Source organism: Sinohyriopsis cumingii, chromosome 6 (assembly GCF_028554795.1).
Source record: "Sinohyriopsis cumingii isolate HCF-2022 chromosome 6, ASM2855479v2, whole genome shotgun sequence".
Taxonomy (NCBI): Eukaryota; Metazoa; Mollusca; class Bivalvia; order Unionida; family Unionidae; genus Sinohyriopsis; species Sinohyriopsis cumingii.
In genome coordinates, this window is record NC_142966.1 from 84,309,455 (window position 1) to 84,321,910 (window position 12,456).

The following is a 12,456-nucleotide window of genomic DNA, read 5'->3' on the forward strand; positions in this document are numbered from 1 at the left end:
TTTTTCTAAAATTAGGTTTTTGTATTTACCCCTTAGTTTACATCCTACCCTTACATATGTTTGTAGGTGATATGGTCGGTCCGCTGTTGTTTTTGCTGGCCAGTAAAGGTACGTCCTAGTCGTAAGAAGTTGTTTGGATCAGTGTTTTTAAAATAGCACCACCGTTGAGGTTATCTAAAGTTAAACATATTAATTAGTGTTACAGTCCTATTGACGCCAGAGGTTCATACTTTGAAAATGACTGCTGTTATGTCTATTCGCCTTGATCCCATTTATTCTTTGCCATTTAAGATCTATTTATCACCAGTGTCTTCCATTTACTATCTTCGTACCAATTGCTCATTATTTACCTATACCCATCTCATGAATCTCACAGCCTTAAAGAAGTACGTTATCTTTAGTACTTTTATTTTCTATTTATGTCTTTGTTATGTCTGGATTTAAACAAGCATCTCTTTAACATGGCGTGCAATTAATATATACACATACTCTGCTTTTCTAAATTTTGTTTGACTCTAAACAGGGTTTCGGCATCTACAGCATTCAGTGATGCATATTTTGGGCAGGGATCTGTGCCTTCGTTAAACATTTATCCGTATTGCAACAACGACGAAGCTTCTATATTCGACTGTAGGACTCGTGGCTGGGATCATGTTGGATTTTGCTCAAATTCAGACGATGCTGGTGTCCGATGCACTCCTGGAACTCTTGGTAAGCCACACACACACACACACACACACACACACATATTATTATATTTTCTAAATACGTTGCACAGTAGATAGATTAGTTATATGTATAAATAATACACACACACACACACACACATATATGTATGTATGTATATATATATATATATATATATATATATATATATATATATATATATATATATATATATATATATATATATATATATATATAAGAGAAAACAAGGATCCAGGACAAGTTATATTATACAACATGTTTATGCTTCGTAATAAAATTCAAATACTAAGACTGACACAATTAAGCAGTCCAAAACGGTAGAGGTAATGTTGAAATTCTTCCATTTTTATTTCTGGTAATTAGAACTTTTTTGTTTCTTCAAATGATGTCAAATCGCTATCACATATGGCAGTTATTATTACATATATAGCATATAACAATTAATTCGTAAAATCATCCAGAATAACATTCGATGAGGTTATGAAAAATCCATTTGACTAATATGACAGATTACAGGCGTTCTCGCATCGCCATTAAACATAAACCCTACCATTAAAAATTGCGAAGATTTGAAATACGTTCTAAATTAATTTTACCCGGGTAATTTGAGAACGAATTTGCATGAGAGAATTTCACTAAGATTTTCTAATTCGTTATAACTATATATATATCTGACATGCAATCTAACCGGCGTGGTTAAATTAAGAAAACATATGAATACTTCATCTCACAACCACCCGAAAAAGCTGACAACTTTAAAGTCCATGCAGCGAAATCAGCCCACTACAGGACTAAGATCGTGGAAAGTTCCAGCTGCGAAGAACTCTTCGAGATTACTAACAAGCTAATGTCAAGGAACAAATGTACACTACCTTCTCTCCAGTCGACCTTCCGGACCTGTTTGCAAATTTATTCGGTGACAATGTACAAACCATTAGAGATAAGTCTGACAACACAATTTCAATTGAGTCGTCGTCACCATACAGTTGAGATACAGAATTAGCAGCATTTGAACCTGTCTCTATGTATTTCGTACGTACAATCCTGATGAAGATTGCACCAAGGTCATGTGAGCTTGATCCAATTCTAACATCACTGCTGCTTGTGTGCTTAGATCCAGTATTGCCTTCACTAACTGATGTCATTAATACGTCTCTCTCATCCGGGAAATTCCCATCATTTTTCAAAACTGCCATTGTAAAGCCTCTGCTGAAGAAACCAACACTAGACCATAACGATTTAAAGAACTACTGCTCAGATTCTAAACTCCCATTCATATAAAAATTTTTAGAAACGTTTGTTCTATCCCAGTTTGTATATCATCTGAATTCAAACAGCCTTTTTAGCAATGTACAAACTGCATATCGCCCTTGCCACTGTACTGAAACTACTCTTCTCAAAGTAGTTAATGACATTCTCTCTGCTTTGGATAGCGGAATGATTACAGTCCTCACCCTTCTTGATTTGTCTGCAGCATTTGACGAAATAGACCATGATATATTACCTCACCATCTCCAGCATGCAGTTGGCTTTCATGATACAGCCTTACTGTGGTTCAAGTCATATTTGGTCAACAGGACAAAAGTGTGTCTGTGTAAGCATGGCACAATTTATTTTAATCTCACGGACATTATCACAGTGCTCATTAAAGCTATGCTGCTTGTTGTTTCCATCATTTAAAGTATTCATTATTGTGGGATTTTATTTTTCCTTTTTACGTGTCTCTTATTTTTGGGGTGAGTTGATATTACTTAAATGTTTATTCTAAATCTACAACTGAAGTAATGCTTTTACCGTTTGTACAAGATATTTGATCATAATTTCACCATGTCTGTGTTAGTTCTAGTGTTTCATCTATTCCTTTTATATGCATTTGACGAATATTTTGCCAGGTAGGAACAAAGTACGTCTTGCATATGGGCCGGGTCCATGGAAGGGAAAGTTGGAAGTATTTTATAACAACCAATGGGGTGGAATATGTATGAAGTCATGGAGCCAAAGGAATACAGATGTTGTATGCCGAATGATGTTGTACAAGTACGTCAGGATTATAAATAGTTTGCATGAAGAATCCAATATGTATATTATACAAAATTGCCTTGTGTCATCTAAAGCTTTTTGTTTTGAATATTTGATATATGCTTATCGTTTGGGTTAAACTACTTTCCAATTGAAAAACACTTTCTAAGGTCACGGTTAACTGACTACATCGAGGCGTTCTGTATAATATTTTCTTCAATAAAATGTTTTTCCATCAAAAATCTGTATCGCATTACCTAAAATCCCATTATATCTCTTTATTTCTACTCTGATTTTTTGGTACACCATTGATTTCGTTATTTGTTTGACCTATGACAAAAGTTTATATAAAAACAAGACAACCGTTGGTCTTTAATACAGTGTAATATTCTCACATTTGTTCGTATTTACTATTAAAAAATCTGTATTCATAAAGTACCTTCACGAAATAATTGTTACCGTTAATGCAGGCATCGGCCCTAATTATAGTGGTGGTTGTTTCGTTTTCTTTTCATTCTGAGTTCGTAATCTTCGATCTTAATAACACGATGATTTGCCGTTTTTAAATGAGGTTATCTAAACCTCCATGAAATCTTTGTTCTTTAACATAAATAATAACCTAGACAATTTCATTTCTCCCATTCAACCAAATTTTGCACATAGATATAGGTGGGGAAAAAATGAGAAGCCCTCGAAAGTTCTACCTTTTGAAAATTAGACAAAGATCATTCACCTTTCACTGCTTGTAGATAAATACGAATTTTGTATTACATTTTACAAATATTAGAAATTCTGATTATTCATCGCGTGAAATAAAATTATCAAGATTTCATTATTCATAATACGTTAACATGATAACTTCCTTACCAAAAGTCTTAATGTTTCATACGTCATAATATGAATATCAGCTATTTTAATGTTATAAAATATACAGTGTAATAAAATCATAACTTGTCATCATTTTCAAATACTTGAATATACTGTAATACTTTCTTCTTAGTACTGTGATTCCACCTGAAGTGATCAACGGAAGCGATTTTTAACAATATGTCTGGCATATTGTATGGTTCGCAAGATGCGGCAAAATAATGTCAATCAGTTACCATCGTGTCTAATAGTTTCAGATACTCCCACATTAGACTAAAGCACTTACTAAAGTAAACAATTCATTTACTATATCTCATACATCAAATATGATAAACAAAGACGAAATAAATTAAAAACTAGACCTTATATCAGTAAAGGTCGAGGAAGACTGGAAATAAATATATGAATTGACTATTCCTCTTGCTTGTTGATAAGTGATCGGTTGTATCACGAAGTAAATGGAGCACAAATATTTTTACCCAATTCACTAGCAATTGAGGACAAAGTCTATATAAGGCCTAAGCATAACATGTCACCGATTATATTAGTGGCAAAGTAACGGTCCATATTGTGGAGAAATAGTATTTAAGTGTCTTAATTAGCATTCTTATTCATATTCACATACAGATATATACGTTTCTCGTCACGTAGCTCATCAAGACCAAATCACTACATTTTCCATGGCACAAGTACGACCATACTACTTGGAGATCTTCAGTGTCATGGTAACGAAACAGACATCGGGCTCTGTAAGGCTTTTCTAGATAAAGTCAACTGTACTGATGAGGTTGTGGGAATCGATTGTTCGGGTAGGTTGCATGTGACGAAAAGAGAGTCGAGCACACATTCTTAGAAATTTGAACCCCACATATGGACAAACACATTTTGCGCCTAATTGTTACATTATTTGCGTATGTGTACTTGTACATATCTTTGTAGGATAGGATCAGGTATAGGGGGAATAAAAACTATATTTTCTTTTGCAAGATAGGTTTGTCATTTGTTTCACAGTCATTGGTGATTCGTGTTGTACTCTTACACACTTAATGGCTACCTATGATGTCCAGAAATATCTGTATATTTAAAACATAGTTTCGGTCGAATATACTGATTTTGTTATTCAAGCAAGGTGTTGCAGATCTATATGGACGATTCGAAATGATTTCGAATATTTGCACAACATGACTACGGGTGGATCTTACCTCCTGCTGTAGAGACATATAAAGTGGAGGTGATTGGTTTCGTGTATCATGGCACATCAACTAATATAGGTTATTTATCATAATGAAGTACCTTGTCCGAGAACACAGCACAGTAACCGGGCCAGACGGATCCTATCGTAGGATCCGAACTCGTACCATTTCCTTCACATGTTCGGCATCCTAACAAATGAAGCTCTCGTCTCGATTATGTGTATGGTTTTACATATGCGAGGGTGCACTAGGCCTATTCTACATACCAATCACTTAGGGTAAAGGGAGAGACGGGCCGGGAGAAAGATTAATTTGGCAATCTGAAAATAATAAAAGCATTTTCATACAGAAGGTGCCGACCTATAATAATGTTTACGTCTTAAGTCATTTACAACTTGAAGCCTTTAATATCATTCTTGATTAGTATGATCCAATGGTCGAAATAGATTTAACAATGTCACATACTGTTGAAGAAATCCTAGTACAACTCTTAATCATTGATACCAAATATTGATTTGTTCTTATTTTACTGTCTGACTGTGTCGTGAGAGTTGGACAATTTTGTTATCTGTGGTGTTATTAAATATATGTCTGTAGTTTAGGTTGAAATCTGGGTTTTACTAAAACCGTATTTGGTAACTTGCACCATTAGAGCTTGATATGAATATATTACCTGTACATGTCTTCATCCCACGATCCAGAATAAATATTGATTTAATTTGAAAAAGGTATTTGATTTCATTTTCTTCTAGACGGATTGCAAGCACGACTCACTGGAGGTAACTCGTCTATGGGTTACGCTCAGCTGCAGGAAAACGGAAGTTGGAAACAAATATGTTCCTCAGGATGGAACAACGAAGAAGCAGCCGTTTTCTGCAGAACTCTTGGATTAAAGTATGCATATTTATGAAAGTTTAAAAGTACCTATTAGGTGCATATCAACATTAGTTGAGCATTATGGACTGCTTTACTAATTATTCTCGAAACTCATTAAAGAGCGAAATGATGTAATATATCAACTATATTGTAAAATCAGTGTCTATCTTATCTACCGCAGACATAGATTCCCAAATAAGTACAAATGGTATCAATAATTGTTCTATATATATATATAGTTTGCGTCAGGCGATTTCCTTGACATTCAGCACAAAGCCACTCTTCTCATTAATCATAAGTTAAACATTTCTTTCGGCAATCTAAGGACGGGTACATAATAACATATTTCCTACTGTATCATATAACATGTGACTGTTTTTCTTTCTAAAGTGGCAACAAAAACAAAATTGTTTTATCTGCTTTAGGTAACGAATTCTATCTGACAATCTTACAGATCATCACAGTTTGCAACAAATCATTACATGACTGTCGTTTGGCAACGAAATATGTTGTTATGTAATCAGGTTAATGATTCTGGTGCATCGATTTATTTTCGAAGAAAACGTATCCTTCACAGGTACCTTCTAAATTAAAAAAATCATAAACGTACAAAAGCTGGCTTGGTGTATCTAAAATATAGGGGATTAGCATCCCAAACCATGTATTTATTTTATATCATTAAGATATCTAATACAATGGCCTTTTTAATTCATTTTTAATTTAAATTAAGGATATGTAAAAATACTATTTAAGTTGGTCAGTCATGGGTAAACACCTATTAAATTGGATCTGGAACAATGCCTTTAAGGTCTTTGGGAAAGAATTATAAAACGTTCTGTTTAAACAAGTTCATTGCCTCATTAGTATTAAGACAAAATCCTTCCCATGTACTTAACGCTTTGCTTGCCATATTATTGCATATTTAAGTCCTGTTTGAAAAAAGCTACAATAAGAGCTCAAGATTAGGTGGTTGTTAACTGAAGATGGCTGGACAAGGGATGAAAAGCACATAAGTAATAGAAAATGAGATGTGTCAGTCGTATTTGAAAGAAAAAGTTGACAGGTTCTCTATTGCATTTGCTTCGAACAGTTCCGGATTGATAATGAAATATGATTTTCCAGTGCAGGCATGGAAGATAAAATCAGTTATCACCATTTTTCAGTGTTTTATATATATATATATATATATATATGAGTGGGATGGAGTGTGTGGGCATATCTGTGGTTTTAGTTTTAAGATCAGAAAATCCTGTTCAAAGGTTACACTAATTGTCTTCTACGATAATCAGTCGAACGGAATACAGTTCACCTCCTCGCCCAGTCGCTCTTCAGAGAAGATGAAGTTCTACATTCCATGAAATTAATGATGCCCCCTACTTGCAAACATATACAGTATCATCATTAAAGTGAGCCTCGCGATATTATGGCATCATTAATCCGTTGTTCGCGTGGTAACTGCCAAATAACGACCAGATCAAGACTAGATAAGCGATGATCTCAAATTAGATAGATTGGTAAGGCACACTTCAAGTTTAATAAATTTGTTGGAGGAATTTGTATGCGTGATACCATGATATTCTGCCTTTGAATGACATGAGTCAATAAGTCGTGATTTCAAATCCTTCAGCTAGTTATGAATCTTTCATTTCATAGATAAATGTTTATTACTGTCTTATTGAAATACATCAACACATGGCTGATACTCCAAACCACTAGAAGATTATCAAACAATCTTGACCGAGTCCGACCTGTATTTTCAGTCGTATTTGAATCTTATATGGTATTTGTTAAGTGTTGTTCCATATCATATAATAGTATGGCCTCTGCTTCTTTACTGATTTCCACGCCCTATATGCAAATATACTTACTGCATTCAAAGATCTAAAGTGATACATGAAACTGAAATTTGTCCCTAGGTCCATCCTCACCGCAAAATGGGACTTAGTTGGTCGTGACTACCTAGAACACCACGATATGGCCATGCTCATGCCTACTGGGAATGCAAGTAATATGCACTTAACATACTGACATTTGCCCCAAGGAGCGTCCTTACCTTTAGGGGCCTTTTCAATGGTCGAAACGTCGGAATGACGATTAAAATGTGATTTTCAACCACTGAAGTTTAGTGATGCATGTTTTGAATCTTCATTATTAACATGTTTGTTGTACGCAAAGAACCATACTCATTCTTTAGCATTGATGATAGTAGTAGTAGTTGCAGTAATGGCACTTGTTATTGCAGTAGAAGCACTAGTTATTGCATTCGTATTCTGCATAATTTTCATTGATGTTTCCTTTAGTATCATCATGATCATTGTGGTCGTAATCATCGTCATTATTATTATTATTATTATTATTATTATTATTATTATTGGTAGTAGTAGTACAGAATGAATGTTACGGTCTTGTAGTTTGACGAGTTTTACAAAGAATTCTATTGATTTTCTATTAATAACATTTGTTTACCTTTAAAAACAAGTATGTTATAATACCCGCTTTTTCAAAACAGTGTGATAACATTGTTATATAGTTATTCCATCCGTTTTATGTACGTTCGTGCGGATAGAAGTACATATGAAATGCCTTTAACTTCATCTTATAACGTTTAAACGTGACACATGAAACTTAGGCGAATGATAGTCTCACCACAGGTGTAGATTGTTTAAACACGTTACAAAATTCGAATAACTCCTGATTTGTATGTCTGATATGTATGCGAATTGGCATAAATTATCAATTGCCTCAGTGGCAACACATTTCTGAATTGGACACGTATGTGATGTTACAGTGTTCTGTCTCACCCGAAGAACTAACATAGAAACAATTCAGATTGGTACCATATATCCGTTTACTTGATATGAAAAGAAATGTTATTCATGTAACTCACAACTTAAAAGGAAGTTCTTAAGCTCAATATCCCACATTTATTAGGCATGAAAAGACAAACTTATGTTCCCATCTGATGTTTTTCTTTAGATGTCAGTTTTTGTTTTACTTTTTTATTTTTCAAGTCAGGGCCCTTCTCAACAAGCTTATGCTTCAGGGTAGACATCAGAACGGCGATGCGCATAGATGAATGTTTTGCAAACACAGACTTCTATGCTTTCTTAACTTCGTCTTTAACAAGATTGTAGCAAACAAAGCGCTGTACTAATACTCATAAGAAGTAGTACTAGTAATAATACTAGTATATGTTCTTGTTGTAGAGGTACTGGTAATATTTATTGTGAACTCGTCTTTATATGTACCGATATCCTCTTCCTCCTCATCCTCTTCATCATCATCATCATCACCATCATCATTATTATTAAAGTGTGGCTGTTGCAACAACAAATGTGACTCTAAGTAATGGAGTTTCAGCCAGCGATTACCGGTCCATAGATTGCAGTGGATGGGAAGATCATATCGGCCAATGTCGGTTACAAACTCCGCCAGTAAACTGTGGCTATGCTGCAGTTAATTGTTTGAGTGAGTACGATTTCACTAATGTCTTTTGTTGACAACATACACAGATTTGTCCGCATGAAGTGGTTTTCTTTTGTCTTAATTACGGAAATAGAGAAGAATAATCCAAAAGTACAGATTTAATTTAAATGATTGAAATTCCTTTCCTGAACATCATTTATCTTTAGAAAGCTTATATTTAAGGCCTAACCTTGTTGAAAACACTGCATGCATAACCGTGACTGGCGGAAAAATATCATGACAAATATATGGAACTTGATATGTGCAGATTTTCTTACTGAGTTTCTAGAATTATGTTATTTCTGCCTAAAAGATGGATACAGGTATTGATTTTTTTTGGTAACCATTATGTGGTTAATGCGCGTGTTTAGTAGTCTAATTTGCTTTCTGTGTACACTACAAAATGTATATCGTTATACCATAATTATCCACTATGTTGTCAAGTTGACTGTGACACAATTTAAATATTGCATTTCACAGGGGATATCTTTTTTCGCTGAGATATGTATTTTACTGTATTAATGATTTTCGGTAATTGTAATAACTACTTTTTTTTACATACGCAGTCCGTCTTTTACTTGAATTTCAGAATGTTATTACGAGTACAATAACGATACAGGCACGGTTGTATCTCCAAATTATCCATCATCCTATCCACCAAACTGGAGCTGCCTTTACATTATACGACCATATGAACCTTCAAGATCGAGTCTGTACAAATTGAATTTCGATTTGATGGGCCTAGGTAATGAAGGGGATGAGGTTCAGGTAAATAACAAACACGAGTGCATAAATTCAGAGGCAATTAAGTGACCTTTTGCTACAATATTTAGTCAAATTGCATCACGGAGTTGCAATATGAATTTGTATTGCCTGGAATTATGTGAATTCGTTGAAGCATAGTTTTAAATTTAGAAACTGATTGTAGGATAACCAAGATTTCACTTGTAGCTGAAAATGTAAGCCGATTAGTACAGTTAGTTCGTTATGTCTGAAATCATACGTTTCCCCATAATCCCAATATTTCACTCAATGTATTGAAAATAAGATAAAGCCATGATGAAAGTTTGAGTCAAAGGACTTGTATTATGTCAATTTTGTCAATCCTGCCTTGATGAAGCTCGACTTGGTGACGACTTTGGGGACCTTAAGTGTTTCCGTCTGTCCATTCACCCCTTCGATTAAGGTCAATATTATAGTTTGTTAAATTAAGCATAATGCTGAAGAACTTAACATTTGTATCTAAATAGAACTATTATTCGACAAAATGTGAGTCTATTGTTACAGGAATATTATTTTTTAATGAAACCCTTTAACATATTTTACATTGCAAAATTATCTTTCTATCAGATAAATACCCCACACCAAATGTGTCACGTGTATCACATACATGCATATTTGATGTGTCATTTAATAAATAAAATTAAAGAAAAACCTACTTCACATTGAAACTCTCGATGTTTTGAGTTTTGAGCATCATAATTCCAAGACGTTTTTTTTTAAAATGAAATTTCACGGAAATTGTGACGTAATATCTCAAAAGTTTTAACTTATCAGAACATTATTTTTTTTGCAATTTTGGAATCTTATAACCGCTGTTGCGCAGACTTCTTAATGATTTTTTAACATCAGGCGGCATGGATTTAGTCGATGGCAATGTCACTGGAGCCGTGTTTGATTGTGCTGGTGTGACTAATCGCCGTATTCGATCTCGAATAGTCTGAGACGCGTGCAACCCAAGTTGATTTAGTCGCTCCAGAGCGGCACAGTTAGTACTATCCACGACCCCATGGCCATTTGCTGGGTGACGGGTGCAGAGCTCGAGGTCATAGCTTTGAGAGCTTTTGGTGCGCTCCCAAATAATCCCTGGACAATGTGACCGAGACCAGTTCCTTAATAGGTCATGTACATTGGTTTTCACGCGTTCACTGCGCGAATGGTCTTCACATGTCCATGCACGACTGTCACTTTTGTACAGTTGTACCGACATTATTGCACTCTATCACGTGCCGGTCTTGATCCACCAAGGAAAACCAAATATGTGTAAGCCGATTATTATGGCATTGTAGATACACAGGTCCAGTCGACACAATCGAGATCAAATCACCTGGTTCCACGGTGGCTGACAATCCAAACAAAATATACCCCTGCATTACAACTCCTGTCGTGTCGGAATTGCTTCCCTAACTATTACTGATGGCATCAAAAGTTACATTGACTTGCTTCGTCGAGGTAATTACCACAATGTCAGGCGTGATATCCCATATGTAATAATTGTTTATCCTCTGGAATGTAACCAAGCCAACCTAACGCTGACCTTATGGAGGACCGTGCAATATCCGACGCATATATTTGAGATTAGATGGCAATGAAAGAACTGAGTGTTGACTCATTGGAACGTATGGGAATTTTAGAGACTTTGCCAACACGTCAAGGCCGCTTCCCTTCTTTTTTCGTTCATCCATCGATCTCTGCCATTCTTCTTCTTTCTGTGTGTTTATGTTTTTGCACTTTTGTTCCTTAACGTTTGTTGTTAACTATTCGAGGTGTTATACGTCCAGGTTTGGGTTGTTGCTTCGGTTCAGATTTGGTTAGACCGTTTCCATTTTTAGGTTTTACTACCGACAGGAGAGAAAGTTTAGATTGTTCGATCTTCGACGCGGTTGCTTCTTCCTTATAACGATATTTTTGGGCAGGTGCAGTTGCTTATTCTTGTTTACGCTATCTTTTTTATGTTCAGGCATTCGTGTAATATGACGTTATCCTACCGCGTTTTATGGTGGTGGTGGTGTTCGAATGTGAAAGAATTTTCTACATAACGCTTCGCCTTCTTTAGTTTCTACTTCTGTAAGTGCAGTATGCGCTTGTTTATAATAATCCCACCGAGCATGCCATGATTATTCATTCCACGTGTGGTCGGCAGCGCATCAAGTTCAATTGGATATTTCCAAGACCATGCTCGTCAATGCCACGAAATATTATCAGCATGTTACAGTTGTCACGGATCACTTTGGGCACATGAATCAAATAAATCACGTCCGTATTTTTGTGCTGGCCTCATGAAACATATGTGCGGTATTAACTTGTTACTCTAGCATCGCATCATCGTATAACACCAGATTTGTTTTGTTGGCATCTAAATTGTCGATGGTAGAGGCTTCGTCGATGGTGGAAAAGAAATCGAAAGAATCATTGTTACCGCTTCTTGGCGCTTTTTGAACATCTTTGTACACATTATAACACAGATGATCATCAGCCGATGATGCAGCCACGTACAATCTATCCAAGGTTATCCATTGTAAAACGATAGTCAACAACAGTTGTGTTT

The 12,456-nt window shown here is 35.3% G+C and overlaps 1 protein-coding gene across 1 annotated transcript in view; it reads left to right on the plus strand.

The window, feature by feature from the left end:
- LOC149797354 (scavenger receptor cysteine-rich domain-containing protein DMBT1-like) overlaps positions 1 to 12,456 on the plus strand; it is a 147,087-nt gene that overhangs the window by 98,253 nt on the left and 36,378 nt on the right. Inside the window, exons 11-16 of the mRNA XM_089962114.1 lie at positions 524 to 711; positions 2,601 to 2,745; positions 4,246 to 4,403; positions 5,540 to 5,681; positions 8,977 to 9,131; positions 9,718 to 9,896. Coding sequence (XP_089818240.1) covers positions 524 to 711; positions 2,601 to 2,745; positions 4,246 to 4,403; positions 5,540 to 5,681; positions 8,977 to 9,131; positions 9,718 to 9,896 — 967 coding nt within the window. The remainder of the gene's footprint in view (positions 1 to 523; positions 712 to 2,600; positions 2,746 to 4,245; positions 4,404 to 5,539; positions 5,682 to 8,976; positions 9,132 to 9,717; positions 9,897 to 12,456) is intronic.